This window comes from Erpetoichthys calabaricus, chromosome 11 (genome assembly GCF_900747795.2).
Source record: "Erpetoichthys calabaricus chromosome 11, fErpCal1.3, whole genome shotgun sequence".
NCBI lineage: Eukaryota > Metazoa > Chordata > Cladistia > Polypteriformes > Polypteridae > Erpetoichthys > Erpetoichthys calabaricus.
Window position 1 is genome coordinate 141,736,397 of NC_041404.2, and position 23,167 is coordinate 141,759,563.

The following is a 23,167-nucleotide window of genomic DNA, read 5'->3' on the forward strand; positions in this document are numbered from 1 at the left end:
CTGCCACTCCCGACTTCCTCATTCAGTACCACAGCTCCTCTCGACCATTTTAATAATAGTAATAATTAATGTTATTTATAAAGTGCTACTCAAAGCCCTTTACATAGACAGTGGGCAGCCATGTCAGGCCTCCTTAATGTGTAGCACCCACCTGGATGCCATTCCTGTGCCAGTATGCTCACCACACATTACCTAGTAGGTGGTGAGCCAATAAGGGACAGGGGGGGATTAGGGGTCCAGAATAGTCATGGTGGGCCGATTTAGCCAGGACACTGGGGATGCCCATGGCTCTTTTATCAATCTGTTTTTACGTCTCATCAGAAGGATGGCACCCGTGTTTACAGCATGGTGACCCCAGTTTAAGTACCCCCTTGCTGGGCTCACCGACACCTCTTCCAAAAGTAACCCAAAGCTTTTTCTGGGTGGTCTCCCAAGCCAAGTATTGCCCGGGGTCAAACCTGCTTAGCTTAGCTTTCACTCTGCACCTCGGTGGCGACAGACCAAGCCGGAGGTACAGTATGCGACTTTAGGACATTGTGTCACATCAGCCTCATTACCAGCTCTCGATGTTCAGCGCCAAGAGTGTCTGGCAGGGTCTCCATGTACGAGTCCTTGAGCGGTGCCCAGCCGAGCTGATGGGGCTCCATGTAGATCATACCGCACCTGCAGAGAGGGGACAAACACTCGCGTCACAGGAGAAGCAGCAGCTGGGACTGTCACCTGGTGTTAAGGGGGGGGGGGGGGGGGGTTTGGCTCAGGGCACCTGCTGACTGTAGCTGGGGACGCCTGCTCCAGATCCGCTGGCTCAAATATCAGACTCATCTTTGGGCTCATCTGAATGATTTCACCGCTCATGAGGCAAAGCTGAAAGAAAAAGGCAGAGAGCCGTAAGTACAGGAAACGGAAGACTTCAAAAGGGCCGCCAGCCAGTGCCCCCCCAAAAAAAGAGCAGCAGGCACCTGCTCAACGGTGTAAGACAGCAGCGAGCCGCCAGTGGTGGGCTGTGAACTGGCTGCTCTGCCTGGTGTGTGGTGTGGCCCACCGGCAGAGGACCGCAAAAGAGACCACGTCATGGGGGCAAGTCCTGCTGCTATAGTTCAGTCCTTGAAGAGCACCGAGCAGGAAGGCGCTATATAAGATCACAGATGGTGTTTGAGGAGAGCTATAGAAAATAAAAGGGCAGCGTGTAAGGTGGTGTGGTGACTCATGAATGAAAGGCGCTATACAATACAGCTGGCTGTAAAAATCCAGGGGTTGAGTGTGTGATTGATTTTAGGAAGGTGCTATGCCAAAATACATGGAAGAAAAAACGCCCCGTGCAAGGCAGCGATTCAGTGATCCAGTTGTTAAGGTTGTGATTCATTATTGAAAGGTACAAAGTGTGGTGAGGGGCGACGTGCAGGGCCGTGGTTCATCACAGAAAGGCGCTATATAAAACACAACTTGCTGCAAAATGCAATTTCTACTGTCATGATACACCATAGAAAAGTGCTATATAAAATAAAATGTATTAATATTACTTTAAGGCTATGATTCATTAGAGAAAGGCGCTATATGAAATGCTGGTTGCTGTAAAATCCATTTCATTCATTATAGAAAGGTACAACATAAAAAAATAATGTAGTAAAACGCAAAAAGTAAAGCTGTGGTTCATTGCAGAAAGGTGCTACATAAAATGCAATTTCAACTGTCATGATACTGTACACTATAGAAGGGCGCTATATAAAACGCAGCTTGCTGCAAAATCCCATTTTTCAGCTTCACTCCTCAGTGGTTCGATATAAAATGTAATAAAAAGAACAAGACTGTGAGTCAATAGAGAAAGGCGCTATATAAAGTGATGGTTGCTATAACATCCAGGTTGTAAGGTTGTGATTGGCTATAGAAAGGCACTACATGCTACACCGATCCCTCTCCCACTTGGACAGAGGCAGTGGTGCTGTAAGAATTATGTTTCTAGACTTCTCTAGCACCTTCAACACCATCCAACCTCTGCTCCTTAGGGACAAGTTGACAGAGATGGGAGTAGATTCATACCTGGTGGCATGGATCGTGGACTATCTTACAAACAGACCTCAGTATGTGCGTCTTGGGAACTGCAGGTCTGACATTGTGGTCAGCAACACAGGAGCGCCACAAGGGACTGTACTTTCTCCGGTCCTATTCAGCCTATATACATTGGACTTCCAATACAACTCGGAGTCCTGCCACGTGCAAAAGTTCGCTGATGACACTGCTATCGTGGGCTGCATCAGGAGTGGGCAGGAGGAGGAGTATAGGAACCTAGTCAAGGACTTTGTTAAATGGTGCGACTCAAACCACCTAAACCTGAACACCAGCAAAACCAAGCAGCTGGTGATGGATTTTAGGAGGCCCAGGCCCCTCATGGACCCCGTGATCATCAGAGGTGACTGCGTGCAGAGAGTGCAGACCTATAAATACCTGGGAGTGAAGCTGGATGATAAATTAGACTGGACTGCCAATATTGATGCTCTGTGTAAGAGAGGACAGAGCCGACTATACTTCCTTAGAAGGCTGGCGTCCTTCAACATCTGCAATAAGATGCTTCAGATGTTCTATCAGACGGTTGGGCCAAGCGCCATTTTCTACACAGTGGTGTGCTGGGGAGGCAGCATAAAGAAGGACACCTCACACCTGTAAAAACTGGTGAGGAAGGCAGGCTCTCTTGTAGGCATGGAGTTGGACAGTTTGACATCTGTGGCAGAGCGACGGGCGCTGAGCAGACTCCTGTCAATCATGGAGAATCCACTGCATCCACTGAACAGGATCATCTCCAGACAGAGGAGCAGCTTCAGCGACAGACTGCTGTCACCGTCCTGCTCCACTGACAGACTGAGGAGATCGTTCCTCCACCACACTATGTGACTCTTCAATTCCACCCGGGGGGGGTAAACGTTAACATTATACAAAGTTATTGTCCGTTACACCTGCATTGTTATCACTCTTTAATTTAATATTGTCTTTATTAGTATGCTGCTGCTGGAGTATGTGAATTACCCCTTGGGATTAATAAAGTATCTATCTATCTATCTAATGCAATTTCTACTGTTGTGATACACTATAGAAAGGCGCTATATAAAATTAAATGGATGAAAATGACTTTAAGGCTGTGACTGATTAGAGAAAGGTGCTATATTAGATGCTGCTTGATGCAGAATCCCCTTCATTCATTATAGAAAGGCACCACAGAGAGCAGGGTAGTGAAATTCAACATGTACGGCTGTGGTTTGTCAGAGAAAGGCGCTATATAAAATGCAGCTTGCCGTAAAATGCAATTTCTTTATTACAAGAAGGTACTGTACAAAGCAGAGTGTGACGAGATGCAACATGTAAGGCTGTGGTTTGTCAGAGAAAGGCACTATATTAGCACAGCTTGCTGTAAATTCCCATTTTTCAGCTTTTGATACACTCCTCAATGGTTCGATATAAAATAAAATGTAATAAAAAGAACAATTTTAACATACAGGTTGTAAGGTTGTGATTCACTATAGAAAGGCGCTAAATAAAATGCAGCTTGCTGTAAAATGCAATTTCGAATGTTGTGATCCACCACAGAAACATTCTATATAAACTAAAATGTATTCAAAATATTTTTCAAGACTGGGACTCATTAGAGAAAGGCGCTATATGAAATGCTGGTTGCTGTAAAATCCACATCATTCATTATAGAAAGGTACAACATAAAATAATGTAGTAAAACACGTGTTAAGCTGTGGTTCACTACAGAAAGGCGCTATATAAAACGCAGCTTGTTACAAAATGCACTTTCTAATGTGCATAAAGTGAAGTGTGTTGTAAAATGCAGACGTGACGGTCTCTCTGTCACGTTTCTGTGACGTTGTTGTGCAGCCCGTGGGCTCGTGTAGCTGAGGTGACTTACAAGATGACAATACGGCACCATTAACTATTACCGTGCTGTAACGTGAGCACCACCGGGTCAGCCAGCACGTCAGAGGGGTGAACTGAACCCCCATCTTGTGGTTTACAGTCCAGTGCCTCCGATTTAGATCTGAACTGGGGTCCTCCCAGTTTCAAATGTCTTCATTTGCTGGTCCAGTCCCCCTCTTCTACTCTACCGTAGTCAATGGGAGGCAGAGGCTCAGCGGAGATTTGAACTGGGATCTTCCCAATCCACCTGGCTGTGCCACCCTCCTTACTGGGCTCAAGGCAATGTGGACACCTAACACCAGGAGTCGATAGGCTGAGCTGGGACTTGAACCTGACGCCCCCCTCCCCGGTGGCGTCTTGGAGACCCGCTGATTATGGCTGAGCTTCTGTCTGCTTCTGGGGGGACTTGACAAAATGGAATAGGAATTTAACAAATTACAGCGGTGGGTTGGCATCCTGCTCAGGATTGGCTCCTGCCTTGTGCCCTGTGTTGGCTGGGATTGGCTCCAGCAGACCCCCGTGACCCTGTGTTCGGATTCAGCGGGTTGGAAAATGGATGGATGGATGGATGGATTTAACAAATTATGGCTTACAAAGCAAAGAATCGACCAAACGCTCATCTGCCAGTGAGAGCCCTCGACGGCCTTTTGAAGCCCACTTGCCTTTTTGTTGTCATCCAGCACGGTGTTCATATTCTCAATCCAGACGGCGTCGACGGGCCCATCGAAAATGATCCACTGCCTGTCTTCACTGGTGGTGCTGGCCTGCTCGCGGAAGGTGGTCGCCAAGACCCCATCTGTCCACTCATGGCTGACCGGATCGAAGCAGCCATACAGCTGGCCCATGGTGATGGCCTTGGGGTTGATCACTCGGTACTCCACGGCCGACTCGCTCATCAGTTTGGCTTTGAAACAGAAGAGAGGGGACAGGGCTTCATTAATCCATTTAAAGCAGGCCGGACCCCCATTTATATCCTTTATTTGAAATTTTATTAGCGGCCTTTGTTTTATGAGTGCCAGAAGAGGTAGAAGTGCCGCTGCCTCACATAAAAGAGACCAGAGTTCACGTCCCGGGTTCTCCCTGTGTGGAGTTGGCATGTGCTGCCCGTGTCTGTGTGGGTTTCCTCCTACAGTCCAAAGGAATGCTGGGTAAGTGGACTGGTGAGGCTAAACTGGCCCCTGATGTGAGGTGTGTGTGTGTTCACCCTGCAAAGGACTGGCACCCTCCCCAGGGGTTGTTCCTGCCTTGTGCCCTATGAGTGCAGCGTTAGTCTCCAGAAGGCGACCCACCTCAGGATTAAATGGGCTCAAGTATTTTCTTTTACTTTAAGTACTTTGAGCATGAGAAAGGTGCTATATAAATAAAGTATATATGATAGCCCCCTCCTCCCTAAACTATGAACAAAGACTTTATGGAATTTTGTGTATAGGAAAAAGATCTGCTAATACTCCTTGTAATGACACGTGGACTTACAGGTAGGTGGTGCCACCCTGAGAAGAGAGCGGGCGCTGTTTGTGAACTTCCTCTTCTTCTTCCTTTCGCAGTTCTAAAGAGCAAAGCCTGGAAGACACCTGACCTCATTCCTCATGCAGCCCCAGACACCCCGCTCCTTCTGGAAGATTCCCTATGGTGTCGAACTCCTGGCCTCTGCTGCTAATTCACTGCTTTTCCCTTCATTTTAATAGCCCTTTTGTTAAGGATCCAGTCCTCGGAATTGATTCCTTTTTTCATTAAATGACAGCCAAGCAGAAAGGAGACGTGAAACGAGCCGACAGATGACCAGCTAAACTGGGATTTCAAACTCCAACCAGTCTCTTAACGAGAAGCTGATTCTTGCTGTTAATTAAGCCCGTTATTTAATTCAATGGCTTGTTGCTGCTCTCGTTCTGCCACAGCAGACGTTTCCAAAACTGTTGTTTTTCTGTTCTTTCTAAGAGCACCGTCAAAATGTTTTGGTGACCTGAGCAGATCAGCCTTACCGACACCCTCGCCTTTCTTTATTTTCAGATATTGTGTGATGGGCACAGGGGAGCTGGTCATGTGGCGGCTGGTCATGCGGCGACTCGTTTTGTGTCTCATTATTGTTTGGCTGCTAAGTAAGGAAATAAAGACAACTAAGGGGCCTGAGTTAATTAAAATGAAGGCAAAAGAAGTTAATTAGCAGCAAAAAACGGTCATTGGTCAAGAAGATGGTTAGAATGAAAACCTGCAGCCACTGCGGCCCTCCAGGAACGAACTTCAACACCCGTGGTCTACATATTCAGACCCCTCAGAGGAAGGGACCACGCGCTTTGAGACCTGATTGACTTTAGTGATCTGAAACTTTCAAACTACCCAATTAAGTGAGTGCACTGTTCTGATTCATTTCAAGTCTGCCATATTTGGGGAATTTTTTGGGGGGGTGTGCCATGTCCCCTCAGATCCCAACACAATTATATAATTGTCATTGACATTATCTGCAGTATGTATGTATGTATGTGTGTAAATAAATAATACAATTGCTTCTTTATTAATTATACAGTGCACACACAGATAGATAGATAGATAGATAGATAGATAGATAGATAGATAGATAGATAGATAGATAGATAGATAGATAGATAGATGTGAAAGGCACTATATAATAGATAGATAGATAGATGTGAAAGGCACTATATAATAGATAGATAGATAGATAGATAGATAGATAGATAGATAGATAGATAGATGTGAAAGGCACTATATAATAGATAGATAGATAGATAGATAGATAGATAGATAGATAGATAGATAGATAGATAGATAGATAGATAGATAGAAAGGCACTATATGATAGATAGATAGATGTGAAAGGCACTACAGTGGTGTGAAAAACTATTTGCCCCCTTCCTGATTTCTTATTCTTTTGCATGTTTGTCACACAAAATGTTTCTGATCATCAAACACATTTAACCATTAGTCAAATATAACACAAGTAAACACAAAATGCAGTTTTTAAATGATGGTTTTTATTATTTAGGGAGAAAAAAAATCCAAACCTACATGGCCCTGTGTGAAAAAGTAATTGCCCCCTTGTTAAAAAATAACCTAACTTTGGTGTATCACACCTGAGTTCAATTTCCGTAGCCACCCCCAGGCCTGATTACTGCCACACCTGTTTCAATCAAGAAATCACTTAAATAGGAGCTGCCTGGCACAGAGAAGTAGACCAAAAGCACCTCAAAAGCTAGACATCATGCCAAGATCCAAAGAAATTCAGGAACAAATGAGAACAGAAGTAATTGAGATCTATCAGTCTGGTAAAGGTTATAAAGCCATTTCTAAAGCTTTGGGACTCCAGCGAACCACAGTGAGAGCCATTATCCACAAATGGCAAAAACATGGAACAGTGGTGAACCTTCCCAGGAGTGGCCAGCCGACCAAAATTACCCCAAGAGCGCAGAGACGACTCATCCGAGAGGTCACAAAAGACCCCAGGACAACGTCTAAAGAACTGCAGGCCTCACTTGCCTCAATTAAGGTCAGTGTTCACGACTCCACCATAAGAAAGAGACTGGCCAAAAACGGCCTACATGGCAGATTTCCAAGACGCAAACCACTGTTAAGCAAAAAGAACATTAGGGCTCGTCTCAATTTTGCTAAGAAACATCTCAATGATTGCCAAGACTTTTGGGAAAATACCTTGTGGACTGATGAGACAAAAGTTGAACTTTTTGGAAGGCAAATGTCCCGTTACATCTGGCGTAAAAGGAACACAGCATTTCAGAAAAAGAACATCATACCAACAGTAAAATATGGTGGTGGTAGTGTGATGGTCTGGGGTTGTTTTGCTGCTTCAGGACCTGGAAGGCTTGCTGTGATAGATGGAACCATGAATTCTACTGTCTACCAAAAAATCCTGAAGGAGAATGTCCGGCCATCTGTTCGTCAACTCAAGCTGAAGCGATCTTGGGTGCTGCAACAGGACAATGACCCAAAACACACCAGCAAATCCACCTCTGAATGGCTGAAGAAAAACAAAATGAAGACTTTGGAGTGGCCTAGTCAAAGTCCTGACCTGAATCCAATTGAGATGCTATGGCATGACCTTAAAAAGGCGGTTCATGCTAGAAAACCCTCAAATAAAGCTGAATTACAACAATTTTGCAAAGATGAGTGGGCCAAAATTCCTCCAGAGCGCTGTAATAGACTCATTGCAAGTTATCGCAAACGCTTGATTGCAGTTATTGCTGCTAAGGGTGGCCCAACCAGTTATTAGGTTCAGGGGGCAATTACTTTTTCACACAGGGCCATGTAGGTTTGGATTTTTTTTCTCCCTAAATAATAAAAACCACCATTTACAAACTGCATTTTGTGTTTACTTGTGTTATATTTGACTAATGGTTAAATGTGTTTGATGATCAGAAACATTTTGTGTGACAAACATGCAAAAGAATAAGAAATCAGGAAGGGGGCAAATAGTTTTTCACACCACTGTATATAATAGATAGATAGATAGATAGATAGATAGATAGATAGATAGATAGATAGATAGGAAAGGCACTATAAGACAGATAGATAGATAGATAGATGTGAAAGGCACTATATAATAGATAGATAGATAGATAGATAGATGTGAAAGGCACTATATAATAGATAGATAGATAGATAGATAGATAGATAGATAGATAGATAGATAGATAGATAGATAGATAGGAAAGGCACTATTAGATAGATAGATAGATAGATAGATAGATAGATAGATAGATAGATGTGAAAGGCACTATATAATAGATAGATAGATAGATAGATAGATAGATAGATAGATAGATAGATGTGAAAGGCACTATATAATAGATAGATAGATAGATAGATAGATAGATAGATAGATAGATGTGAAAGGCACTATATAATAGATAGATAGATAGATAGATAGATAGATAGATGTGAAAGGCACTATATGATAGATAGATAGATAGATAGATAGATAGATAGATAGGAAAGGCACTATTAGATAGATAGATAGATAGATAGATAGATAGATAGATAGATAGATGTGAAAGGCACTATATAATAGATAGATAGATAGATAGATAGATAGATAGATAGATAGATGTGAAAGGCACTATATAATAGATAGATAGATAGATAGATAGATAGATAGATGTGAAAGGCACTATATAATAGATAGATAGATAGATAGATAGATAGATAGATAGATAGATGTGAAAGGCACTATATAATAGATAGATAGATAGATAGATAGATAGATAGATAGATAGATAGATAGATAGATAGATGTGAAAGGCACTATATACTTTTTGCACCATTTGTTTATTTGTTCATTTACTTGTTGTGTTCTGCAGGGTGCGCACAGAGTCCGTATACCCCTATCTTTGGGAGGATTTTGAAAGCTAAAGGTTACCTCTTAGGAATCCAAAACATCTGTATGGGTCCCTCCATGATCTCTGTATAGCCGAATGCACCGCCAGGTTCTCCTGCTCATGTTCTGCAACATTTGCGGAGTGACTTTCTGGAACGCTGCGCGAACCGCATGTTTCAGTTCATCGTTCGATGAATAACGGCGTTTCCGCACGTCTTCTTTGATAAACCCCCAGAGTGCATTATCTGGAGTTGTGAGATCAGGGCTTCTTGGAGGCCACGGAAGAGGAGCGAGATTGTTGTTTGATCCTCGTCCGATCCAGCGATACCCAAAAACATCGTTGAGGCGATCAGGCACGGTGATTGCGAAATGGGCATGTGCCCCGTCTTGTTGAAACCAAACACTGTCAAGGACGCCCTGGTTTCTCAGTTGCGGGATGAGCCAGCCATTCAGCATTTCCAGATAACTGATTTGGTTAACAGAACCATCAAAAAAATAAGGGCCAAACAAATGCTGTGCTGTCATTCCGGCCCAGATCATCACGTGTGGTGGGCAATGCTCAATTTCTTCAAAGAAATGTGGATTTTGTTTTCCCCAGAAGAACACGTTTTGATTGTGGGAGCTGCGATAAATCACGCACTCGTCAGAGAACATAACCTTTTCTTTCTCAGCATTTGTTGGAAATTGGTGCAGCATCAGATCACAAGCTTCCTGACTTGTGTCACCCATCGCTTCGTCTTGGAACAACCGCCACGTTGTTGCGATTTCTTGAGCGGCAGCAGGTGGCAGCACCAGACGGGATGTCGGAAACACACCTCGAAATACCGGGAAGACTTGGGCTGATGTCCACAGGAACCAAATTGTCATGAATATTCCTGTAAATGCTCCTAAAGATAGGGGCATACGGACTTTGTGCGCGCCCTGTACATATATGTCTGCACTGAAGGAATGCTTTTAATCTCATTGTACATGTGCATAGTGACAATAAAAGGCATTCTATTCTATTTCCCTGACTGTGATCGTGATCGTGCCCACCATGGACTTTCTTTCTTTCTTTCTTTCTTTCTTTCTTTCTTTCTTTCTTTCTTTCTTTCTTTCTTTCTTTCTCCCTCCCTCCCCAAAGGCACTTGGCAAGTAATAAAATCAGAGAATGTCTACATGTGGAAAGCTCAGTGCACAGCGGCCCCCCAGCTAAAGGCCATACCTGCACAGAGATCACCGAGCGCGCCCGCCAGCACTTTGTACGCACAGGTCTTTCCTCCCAGGGGATCTCCGACAATCATAAATCCGTGGCGCACCAGCATCATCTCGTAAATCTGAGGAGGCGAGAAAACAGAAAATTGGAAAATAAAATGTGGCCAAGGCAGCACCTCATGTTAGCGCGTCTGTGCGGCTCTTCATTACCGAGGATGGATGGCAGTAAACACGCCTTGATGGAGCCTCTCCCTTCATTCATTTCGCATGCATGGAAAGAACCACGAGGGCATTCAGCCAATGGTAATCACACAGATGAAAGGCCCACTCTGTCTGCTTGTAATACCAACAATCTCCAGCAGGGGGCCGCTGCATGTTCAGTTGGGGCCACTAACAGATGACAATACCTGAGAAAAGCGTCACAGTGCTTCAGTGTAGAAGGTCACTGCACATGCAGCTCATGGAGGCTCCCAGACGAGGACAGTGTGGGTGACAGCAAAGGGCTGCCTTGATGGCATTTATCAGCTCCCTGGGCAAAGCAGTGCACTGGGACCCCTACCTACACAACTACCCAGCAAACCACAACATACATAGATTAGCATGGGGTCCCTATGTTCGTGGGGTAGGGGGGCCCCCAGGCAACTGCCCAGCGTGCCCATGCGTTAAGACGGCCCTGGTGACAGCAGCTGGGATACTTAAGACAAGCTCAGGGGGAAGTGACCTGGTGAGGGTGAGAGAACGCCACCCCTCCTTGACCCACTCTGAACCCACACTGCCAAGGACTGGATTCAGGATAGAAAGCTATCACAGCCCAGGACTGGCATGTGTGATCAGGGAGCACAGGGTGAGCATGAAGTCCTCCAGACAACCGAGACTGAGAGTGGAATGGATGGCACACAATGTGGCTCAGCTTAGGGTCACATCATATGAGGAGTCGTAAAATGGCAGCAGAAGTATACCAAGGCCATTGCTTCATGCCATTTATTGACTTCCAAACTGTAGCAAGAGATGAAAGGGTATCAAGAACAATGAAGCCAACCTGAATGATTTTCCCGATGAACCATGGCACCGGCTGGAGTTTCATTTTTCTAATGTTGTCGTGCAGGGCCTGCATGAAGAGCTCATAGTCGGGTGCTGGGAGGACCACACCGGGGAAGAGGTCGGAGATAATGCCCTGAGAAAGAAAATGCAGATGAGAAGTTTGTCAGTGAGTTTACCCTTACTGCTGTGAACAGGGGTGTTAGGCTTCGACCCACAAAGCAGGCCAGGACCTTCACTATCCTGACTAGAGATGGCCTCACCCCAGGCAGCCAACCTTCCAACTACCTGAACAGGCCTAAAACTGGGCCTGGCATATTAGAACTACCAACTATACTTTATATTCAGAAAATGCACAACAATGCCTTTGTCATGGGAGAGAATTACCATCAGCCTGTGGCTTGATAAGACAAGTCCAACAAGAATACTTAATTAAAAAAACAAACAAAGCAAGGTATGAATTAAATAAGTCCCAATATGAAATCCAAGAAATAAAAAAGGGGAACAGAAGCACAAAGTCCACAAAACCGCCTCCTCCGCCAGAAGATACAGATGGTGGGCGGTCTTTCAGAGGTGATGTAATCGTGTCCCCGCCCCCCCCCCAGAGGGGCTCCACCCACAGAAAATACAGAACTATGATAATAATAATAATAAGATCTAGTAGCACATATGAGTGAGCGTAATGAAGCAATTGTTAAAGGCTTGTCTTTTTCCTTCTTTCTCTCAAGCGTGAAGCACTGTGTGATGGTTTTTCGCCGCTTGGCCCTCATCAGTGAAGCTCTGCGCTGCCCGCTCACTGGCACAGTCGTCTATTATGTTAGCCAGCCTTACAGGATGCTAGTGCAAGAAGTAATCATTTATTGAATTATTAATTAGGCAGTCCGATTTTCATACATGGGCCCTTCCGATCTCAACTCAGTTGTTAAGAATTGAATATTTAAGAACTGATTAACTGAAAGGCCATCGATCTTAACAGCTCAGGATTAGGACATAAGAATGAAGGAAGGGCTTATCGCTGGATGGCAAATATGTCCTGCCAGCAAAAATATTGTTATGGAAATAAGACTGTTATGGGGATGTCTTCAGGGGCAAGAATATTGTAATGAGAACATCACAGGCCTCATATATAATGGCGTGCGTAGAATTCACACTATAACATGGCGTAAGCACAAAAGTGGAAATGGTTGTACGCACAAAAAAATCCAGATGCATAAATCTGTGCGAACGCCAACTTCCATGTTCTTCCGCTCCATAAATCCCGGTCAACGTGAAAAGTAACGCACGTGTACGCGCCTGCTGTCCTGCCCCAACTCCTCCCAGAATTACGCCTCTTTGAATATGCAAATCAATATAAATAGACCTTAAGCTCAGCCTTCTGTGAAAAGACAATGGTAAAAGCACGGGGGAAAAAAGAAGAATTTCAGTGAATACCAAGTGGAGTGAAGGAAAAAATGTATTTGTTGGTTTAAACAGTGATATAGACAACAAAAGGAAGTTGATCGAGTGACACAGCGTGTTGGAGAAACTCAAAAGCTCAAGTTCACAAAGTCGCACAGTGCCCGAAATAAAAAAAGAAGTTGTCAGAGATCAAAGTCGCCGTGAAAAGGCGAGTTGTAGCCCACCGTCTGAGTGGGTACAGAGAAAAGAAATAGGGACACAGTGGGGAAAAAGCACGAAATGTCAGCTTTAATCTCAACATTTCCACTTTAATCACGTAGTTTATTTTGTCATTCAAGTAGAACATTATAAACTTCATCTTAAAATTGTTTAATTTACTACTTTCTCTAATCCCATCGTAACTAAAGTAGCACGTTAAATGCTTTGTTTTGTATTTGATCTTCTATGTGCTCTGTGTGTGTGAATCACTACGTGCTTCTTAAACGGGCTTTCTCTTCCTCCAACAGGACACAGAATCCATTACATTCGTGATATTACAGCTCTCTGAATAATTAAAATACTGAGATGTATACTTGATATAATTTCCATGAGGATAGGAGTTAAAGCATGTTATTAAACATGGGAACACGGTGGTGCAGTGATTGTTCCTGTCTCATGCAAGATGCTTGCTGTGCCGTGCGCGACCTTTGCTGAAATACTTTATTGCAGCAGTACTGTCTCTTTCAAACGTATTAACCCCCAATTCCTGTCCTTACTTTTCTTTCTCCAAATACCCAATCGCCACACAATCAGCTCTGTAATAGACGTTAAGCCATCTGTAAGCTTGGAACGCAGATTCTTCAAAACTTTTAAGGAACATTGAAATATCTTCATAGTACGTGTTTAATTATTCTATCCATCTGTCCTTCCAGTGTCATTCCAGCCACAGCAAGAATACAGCATGAGGCAGAAACAATCCATGAACGGGGCACCAGATCGTCGCTAGCACTGCAGCACTGTGTCCTCACATGTTTAATTGTTAACAATATAGATTATTTAAATGAAGTTTTATCTGTATAATATAAACATGTTTTCCTGCATTTCATCTTAAAAATGATATCGTCATCATATGTAAATACGCGCTTTATAAAGTGGCTCAGGTTGTGCAATATTATAACTGTATTGCAAGTTTACAGTGAGGTAATTGTATTTATAAGTACAAACAGTTCTACAAGGAGCACTTGATGGACTGATTGAGTGCGTTTAGAGTTCTTGGGATGAAACTGTTTGTGAACCGCGAGGTCCCTACAGGAAAGTCTCTGAAGCGTTTGTCGTATGAGAGCAGTTCAAATAGACAACATGGCTGAGGCAGCGTGTGCTTGATGCTGTAAACTGATAATTCTTTGCTTTAGAGCTGTGATTCACACTCAGATACAGTGATATAAATACTCCGAGTGGTGCAGTGAGAGTAATATGAAAAAAGATGATCCGCTGTGGCAACCCCTAATGGGAGCAACTGAAAGAAGAAGAAGGTGCAGTGAGAGTAACAACGTTAAAGCAGTTATGGTATTTGGAATAGTTTGGGCATTCCCTGGACCATTATATTGTTACGGGTTAATTACAATCAGATGCCTTAAACTAATAAACAATATGCAGTTAGTTTCAGTGTATTTATAAAGCCGCGTCAGGGATATGGATCTAAAAAAGAAAGGGAAACCACATTGGAACAAAAGCACTGCTTTGACGCTGGGTGCCGGCAATTTGCAAAACTGAGCGGAGAACTTGCGTACGCAATGATTGGAGCTACTGTGGAAATGTGCGTGACTTTACGCCAAGTTTAGGTTTTATACATTGCGATTTGAGTGTGGAAATGGGAGTCCGCAACATTTTTGTGCATACGCATCATTTATACATGAGGCCCCAGGTGATTGTTATGGGTAGAGGTGCTAAGTGGGGAAAACATCATGGGAACCTCTGTACAGTAGATGTTGGGAAACTAGTCTGGAAAGGGGGGCATTTGGAGATAAGAATTGTAATATATTCAGGGCTCTCTGGACACTCAGGGCTCACTTCATGAACTGAGACAGGCTTTGTGTCTCTGCTGTGCAAAAGTCTTAAATTCTGTCTGCCTTTCTGAAGACTCTGCTTGTTTTTTCTGAGATTTCTCCACAACAATGACATGTACTGTAAGTAGACGGGATTGTTCTGCTAGTAAAACTGGCCAGAGCTATTTGAAAAGTAAAAGGATGGAAGGGACATCGTCAAAAGTCGAAAAACATGGGAATAGAGTCGCACTGCTGCCGAAGCCAACTTGCAAGACAAACTTCAAAGTCAATAACTCTAATATGAGTCGAGTCCAGAGAGAACTTTTGAACAAAAACAACGATTGACAAACACGTGTTTTGGAATCCGCCAACTCGGATAATGAAGTGAACCTTTCCAATGACCTTTAAACCCCTCAAAGTTCATGATCTCTGAGGACACGCTCCTGGAAACGTGGGAGCTAACCTAAGGACAGGTGAATGACCTGGTGACTACTGTAATTAAACATAAAGGTAACGTTAACATCACAAATAAAATAACAAAAAAAACAAAAGTGAGCTTCTGATGGAAAAACTAAAGAAACATCCAGAACCTGCTGCATCCAAAAAAAAATATGAGAACAAAATAACAAAGGAAAATATGAAAAGAAAAAATTAAATAAGTAGTCCGATTAAAACAGGGTCCAACTTTATCCCCTTGTTTAGGAGTGCGCCCGAGATAAGATTTCCCAGTAAACACAACGATTTATTGCAGCAAAACCATAATGGTGTGGCAGCAAGACACAAAAATATTTAAATAATGCATTCTGGTGATAAAACAAATGTCATACTCGGATTCCTTGGGGTAAGAAACACCCCCCCCCCCCCCGTCCCCCCCCCCCATTAGATGCATTCTTTTTCAACAAAATTTCAGAGAAAACTTCCATTTTAACAGCAATTTTATCTTCAAGTCGGTGGAAAATGTAAAAAGTCTGAATTAACGGAAGCCGCCCTCATTCTTGGTGTTCATAAGAAATGTAAACATTCACTTCATGAGGTAGAAGTACATAATAAACAAAAATAGCTGTGACAAATTTTTAAAATGTGTGCTTCAATTTCAATACTTGCAGTTTAAAAATTCTCGATTGTAACAGAAATTTGTCATTTGTCACCCTTTGATAGGCCCAAACAGGGCTACTGAAGGATCAGGAATCAAAAATGACCTCCTATTCATAATGTGGAGTGGTCTGCCTGCTACTGTAAGAGATGCCCCTTCGGTCTCAGCTTTCAAATCCCGGCTGAAGACTCACGACTTCAGTTTAGCACACCCTGACTAGAGCTGCTGAATAACTGTGCAGACTGCATCTCTGTTGTTAGTCATCAGCACTAAAACAGAAGTAACATGATAGTTAGAATTTGTTATTAACCCTCACCTACTCGGTTTCTCTTCTCGGTACTCAAATGTGGCACTTGGTGCCACGGCCCACCTGCCAAGTTGTTTTGCCTGCCTAAGGTAAAGTCATCCCTGATGGAGGATTGCAGGAATCGCCGGGTAGAGGGGTCCTTTCATCGGATTGGCTGGCCCAGTGCTGTCTCAGTTGTGGAATGGCCAATAGGGGGAGGCAGCTTGATGGCTGAGGTCTTCAGGACTCTAAACAAATCCAAATCCTATTATGTGAAATCATCTCCTGTTGGATTCTGCTCTGTACTTGTAATATTTCTGCTGCACTACTGTAATCTATTGAGAATGACTTGTGTTCTGTTCTGTGTATTGTGTTGTATTGACCTCCTTTTTTTGACACCCACTGCATGACCAACCTACCCAGAAATTAGTCTCTCTTTGAACGGCCTTTCCTGAGGTTTCTTCCATTTTTTCCCTACAAGGAGTTTTTTCTTGTCTTCTGAGAGAGTCAAGTCTGGGGGGCTCTGAGAAAGCAGGGCCTGTTAAAGCCCATTGCGGCACTTCTTGTGTGATTTTAGGCTATACAAAAATAAATTTTATTGTATTGTTTTACATATAAGTGGGAGTGTGTGTGTGTCTGTCTGTCTGTCCAGTCCAGAAGTGAGAGGTGGAGTCGGGGCTCCAACTCTGAGGAAGCAGAAACTAGCTTAAGGAAATACACAAGAGAGGCGAGCACATCGGCAAAATGAAACCCCCGAAGAAAGACAAAGTCGCTTATCCGCTAACATCGACAAAACAGTATACTTTCTACTTTTTCTCCGGCCGCTAATGCACAAGCGATGTGAGCACGTTGGCAAAATGAATCCTCCTAGGACAGGGGTCCTCAATCACAGTCCTGGAGGGCCGCAGTGGTTGCAGGTTTTTGCTCCAACCCAGTTGCTTAATTAGAAAGCAATTCTTGCCAATAATTTAATTTCATGGCTTGTTAGTGCTTTAACTCTGCTATGTCAGTTAATTCTCATATCCTAGATTTTCTTCCCCTTTCTAAGGATAACATCCAAATGATTTGAAGGCTAAAATGGAGGAGTAATTCTCAGTGCTTTACTTTTTTCTCTTCACTTTCCTTCCAAGTATTTAATTAAACCCAATAGTGCATGATAAATACACACAGGTGTAAATGGAAACAAGCTAAATTGAGACATGCTGGTCTCTTTTGTCATTTGCATGCTATTGCTAATTAGTAGCGATTAAAAACCAAGAATACAGCTGTTTAAGACTAAAATAAGAAATAAGGGTTCAAAATCTTAATGAGCGAGACAACTAAAGTGAAGCAGAAGTGTTACTTGAGCAATACGTGCTTCTTATTAAGCAATTGGGTTGGAGCAAAAACCTGCAGCCACTGCGGCCCTCCAGGACCGTGATTGAGGACCCCTGTCCTAGGAGAGAGACACCCAGAGTAGACTACTGCAATGTGGTGTTCACTGGATGTTCAAACTGTTCTCTATACAGCCTCCAGTTAATACAAAATGCGGCTGCAAGAATTATTACAAAAACTAGAAAATACAAACACATAACTCCAGTTCTTAAATCCTTACACTGGCTCCCGGTTAAGTTTAGGGCAGATTTCAAAATCCTTCTTTTAGCATATAAAGCATTAAATGGCCAAGGTCTGGCTTACTTGTCTGAACTTATCATGAATTACAAAGATGAGTGCACATTAAGATCTCAAGATGCTGGTCTGCTTATGGTTCCAAGGATTAATAAAATAACAATGGGAGGTCAAGCTTTTAGTTACAAGGCCCCTAAACTGTGGAGTGGTCTGCCTGCTACTATAAGAGATGCCCCTTCGGTCTCAGCTTTTAAATCCCGGCTGAAGACTCACTACTTCAGTTTAGCACACCCTGACTAGAGCTGCTGATTAACTGTACAGACTGCATCTGTGTTGTTTGTCATTAGCACTAAAACATCAGTAACATGATAGTTAGAATTGGATACTAACCCTCACCTATTCTGTTTCTCTTCTCGGGTACTCAAATGTGGCACTTGGTGCCACGGCCCACTTGCCAAGTTGTTTTGCCTGCCTAAGGTAAAGTCATCCCTGATGGAGGATCGCAGGAATCGTGAGAAAGAGGGGTCCTTTCATCGGATTGACTGGCCCAGCGCTGTTTCAGCCATGGAATGGCCAAATGGGCTTGATGGATGAGGTCTCCAGGAGTATAAATTATCCAAATCTTATTATGTGATATCATCTACTGTTAAATTCTGCTCCGTACTTCTAAAAAATTTTTAATTTTTTATTAAGGATTTGCTCTGTTCTGTGTATTGTATTGTATTGACCCCCTTCTTTTTGACACCCACTGCACGCCCAACCTACCTGGAAAGGGGTCTCTCTCTTTGAACTGCCTTTCCCGAGGTTTCTTCCATTTTTCCCTACAAGGTTTTTTTTGGGAGTTTTTCCTTGTTTTCTTAGAGGGTCAAAGCTGGGGGGCTGTCAAGAGGCAGGGCCTGTTAAAGCCCATTGTGGCACTTCCTGTGTGATTTTGGGCTATACAAAAATAAATTGTATTGTATTGTATAGTAGGTCCTATCAATGACCTGATTTCTCTACATTTCAATTTTTTTCTGATGATTTCAATAGTTTCTAGGACCCCGGGCTTTTTACAGTATGGGCTTACACAGCTAGTAGACCTTGAAATTGTCTGAACCGATACCCTACATGATTATGTTTGTCATTTTTAACCCTCTCGTGGTGGCACTTAGAGGGCTAGGACCACCAATAAAGAATCATGTATCTCAACATTGCATGACACGACAGTCCACATGTTTATCGTCACAGATCCCTCTTTTTTGTGAAGTTTTGTGAAAAGGAGCACCTTTTTTACCCCTCGTATCACATTAAGGGGTGAACCCGTAAGGGTCGGTTGATGTGGCAGCACAATTTCAAGTCCTTCTGACTCATCTGAAGTAAACCTACTGCTTTACTTGTTATCATAAGGGTGTCATTTCCTGCACAAAATATTGTACAAAAATGGTTTAAGAATAAAGGTTTTTAGGGTCTAAAGGGCCCAAAATATAGGCGAACCCTAAAAAGCTTGAGGTCATGTATATCTAGACATCCAGACGAGTCCAACAGTATCTCTTATACGTGGGGGTTTTCTTGTACCAGTGAGTCAGGAGGTGCTGAACACAGAAAATAAAAAGACTGAAATAATTTAATTTAAATAATTCTTATGAACACATTATTAAAAATTGACCATAAATCCCCACCTCCCCCCAATTGTTCAGAGATGACCCTCTCAGCGGTGCTTGTGCCTCATTTGTCCCCCCAGCTTACCTGAAACAAGGGTACATCTTGGGCCAGGAATTTGGCCAGGTTGACGTCCAGCAGGGCTCGGAGCAGCAGGACGCTCTCGTCCTCCTGTTGATACTTCAGCTTCAGGTTCCCTGCGGCGGTCAGCACGGATTTCACGGCCCGCATGCCGTAGTCGTAGTGGTGCTGGGATGACAGCTGCTCTGAGCACAGGCGGTAGGTGGCTACGATTTTCTGGGCAAGGCTGAAGAAAGAGAAACCGGCAAAAATGTCAGAATCCTTGAATATTGAATAGAAACAGAACAAAGTGTGGGGGTGTTATGTTGAACCCTGGCTGATGTTTATGCTGGATTTATTTAGTTTAATTTTGTTAATTATTTAAGTAAGATTATATATTCTACTAGTCATTTAGCATGTTACAATAACGGGCGCTAGAACAGTAGTTCATAAACATTAGTAGGAACAGTCTGTATTAAATGGCAAGGGTCCTTGACCTCATTCTTTTTGTTGGTCGTATTTTTCTTTCTTTCAGCCTTTCTTTTGTTGATGTTTACTTGCTGAGCTGACCGTTCTTCGTGGGCTGCCACCGTGTATTGTGTGTCTTTAATTTTCTGTGACAGTAATACTGTCTTGTACGGCTCTATTCAATAAGGGTGCGCACAAAAAGGCGAGCTTCAAAAGGGCGACCTCAATTGAGCGCAGCGAATAAAGGCGTTCGTAAATAAAGATCTGCACCAACAGAGTAGAGTCACTTCAGACGTTTACAGGCTTCGAAGCGGTAGCTCACTAGAAATGATGCCTTAACCCTTAAACTGCCACATACTTTTTTTTGGGGGGGGGGGTTAATGCATCCTGGACACCAAATACTTTTTTGCCGCACTTTTTAAACGGCACAATTCACAAAGAAAATGTGAAATTTCAACGGATCACATATTTTTTTTTCATGCAATTACTACAACACTGATCATTTCACACACTGCCAATGAACTTTAAGAACTATTAAAAAAACTACGGCAACAATCTATTATTCTATGTAGAAGATGCAACTGACGCCATTGATGAAATTCAGTAAATCACCAAGCCAACTGCGCTTGAACTGGCTGCACACAAGCACACAGAGGTAAGCGTTGATGCTGGCAGGCCAGTCTAGTGCAGCGGCTCAATCCCAGGGACAGTGATGCTGACTCGCTAGGGGGCACCAGTGGTCACGAGCTGGCTGCTCGACGAATGTGCGGCACGGACTGATCAGCTCCGGCGTGCTGGCAAATTGCACTGAGACACGACTTTAGCCGGTTACAGAGTTCAATGAGTGTACGTTGCCGAATATACTCAGGTCCAGTGTGCTTCCAAATTGCAGTAGAAACCGACTTTAGCCGGTTGTGGCGTTCAACAAATGTACCTGTGTGGATAGCGCTTTGAGTACTGAGAAAAGCGCTATATAAATGTAATGAGTTATTATTATTATTATTACTTTGCCGAATATACTAAGCTCTGTTGTGCTGGCAAATTGCATTGGGAACCGACAATAGCTGGTTCCAGCAGATTAAGGGTCAACTCAGAGACATTTGAGTAACTACAAGCATTTGTTCCTCCTGAAACAACACATCTAGCATTTATCAGGCAGTATGGTTGCCAATATTCACATGTACTTTGCTTATTGTTATTATTTTATGCACATTATCAGTAATATATTATTTAAAGTTGTTTTGTCTTGGTAGAGTAATATATATTGCTCTACTTTCCCCTATTGTATTATTAATATGTAGCCTTAGAATGCCTAATCTCACAGACTTACCACTGTTTATAAGGTATTATTGTATATAACTTATCTCCACCTTCCCTTCTAAATCTATAACCTCAGGCAATTAGATGTAGTAAAAAGACAAGCAGAAGTTAAGTTACTATTTAAACAATGTATTTTTGATAATATTCATAAATAATAACAAAATGCAAAGTATATTTGAATATTGGCAACCATACAACCTGATTAAATGGTGATATGTAGTTCAGGCGGCACACAGTCTTGTTACTTAAATGTCTCTAGTTAAGGCATCATTGGTGCTCAGCTTTCAGCCACATGTCTGTTCAAAATGGCGGCTGATCTGTGCTCTTCATTGTGTCGACTTCATCACAAGTTAGCAAGAGAGAAATACTTCTTCATCATATGTTGGTTGGTAAGAGAGAGTGTGAGCTTAAACAAGTAAATATTTAGATTTTCTGTCCAGCCCCTACAGCCAATAGGGCATCGTAGTACTTAAAGGCCTCTGAGACAAGCCAATTCCAAACAGCCATACCTCAGACCAATGGGGGAAACAGAACATCTTAACACCTGCCCCCAAACCATATGTTAAAGTACACCTTAGCCCATTTACGGGGGTTAGAAATGACTTTAGCAAAGAAACACTTGGCAAACTGGATTAAAACACATCCCCCAAATCCTGTCGTAAAATTCAAACAGACCCATCCCTAAGGTTAAACACTAAATTACATTGCTTTGTCTAAATTACAAATAAAGATATACAGTACAAAATATTCATCAAGTTATATGTAAAATCTCACATCACAACAAAAGTTATAACTGAACTCCTGCTTGTCCTTTTACTCTCTGCCTGAGGTTATAAATGTAGAAGGGAAGGTGGGGAGAAGTGCTGCAGTACAATACCTTAGAAACAGGGGTAGGTCTATGGGATTTGTGGCATTCTGATAAAAGTCTACACAATAAAAAATATAAAAGGGGAAAGCAGAGTAATATAGAACTCTACCAAGTAGACAGAACGTGTTTCTTAACTCCTGGTCTTTTAGTTCACTCGCACAAATATCCAGAGACTCTTATTAAAAATGGAAACAAAAGATGAACATAACCACTGGATTTCTTGGTCTCCAAAACCCCTAATAAGGATATTTCAAGTATTTGTAGAGACCAAGGAATAGCTGCCAAAAATAAAACAAACACATATTGACAGCTATAACAAGCTCGCCAGGGCCGGCGAGATTGGACTCCCACTGTCTTCTGTCAAGCTAGACCTGGCCGCCTGCGCTGACGCTCAGTTACGAATGCTGGGTAACACGTAGACTGGGCCCGACGGACCTCTTGCACGTAGAGGGTCCACACAATCCAAGCAAAGCACAAGGTAAGAAGATAACTTGTGGCATCGATTGATAAGATGCTGAAGAGGAGATGTTGGCACAAAAATCAACTTTACTTGGATTTTCTCCACACCGTCTTGTTTGCCTAATGAGCTCTTGTGGGACAGGGTGAGTGGCAGCAGCAGGATGAGCGTTTTGAAGAACTCCGGCAGATGAAAGTGTGCCGTGGGCAATGTCAGGAGGCAGACATCCTTACCTTCTGGAATCAATGAAGCCCATGGAGTACAGCGAGATCTCCCCAATTAAGGCATAGTCTGGGACCATCATAGCCACGGTACGGAACAGGGCCTGCAACCACAAAAAGTGTTGTCATGCACTGAAGGTCAAAAAGTCAAAAGCCCGCAGTCACAGACACAACATGAGAAAGAAAGCGAGTGCCCTGATGGGAAAACAGGATACAGAGACGATTCAGCTACGGATTCAGGGGG

At 43.0% G+C, this 23,167-nt stretch overlaps 1 protein-coding gene across 1 annotated transcript in view; it reads right to left on the bottom strand.

Moving 5' to 3' along the window:
* The window catches only part of dnah3 (dynein axonemal heavy chain 3), a 287,745-nt gene that overhangs the window by 64,954 nt on the left and 199,624 nt on the right, over window positions 1-23,167 (bottom strand). The window contains exons 32-38 of the mRNA XM_051933798.1: window positions 22,936-23,027; window positions 19,617-19,836; window positions 11,484-11,618; window positions 10,455-10,566; window positions 4,572-4,813; window positions 764-864; window positions 558-663 (exon numbers count right to left, since the gene is read on the bottom strand). Coding sequence (XP_051789758.1) covers window positions 558-663; window positions 764-864; window positions 4,572-4,813; window positions 10,455-10,566; window positions 11,484-11,618; window positions 19,617-19,836; window positions 22,936-23,027 — 1,008 coding nt within the window. The remainder of the gene's footprint in view (window positions 1-557; window positions 664-763; window positions 865-4,571; window positions 4,814-10,454; window positions 10,567-11,483; window positions 11,619-19,616; window positions 19,837-22,935; window positions 23,028-23,167) is intronic.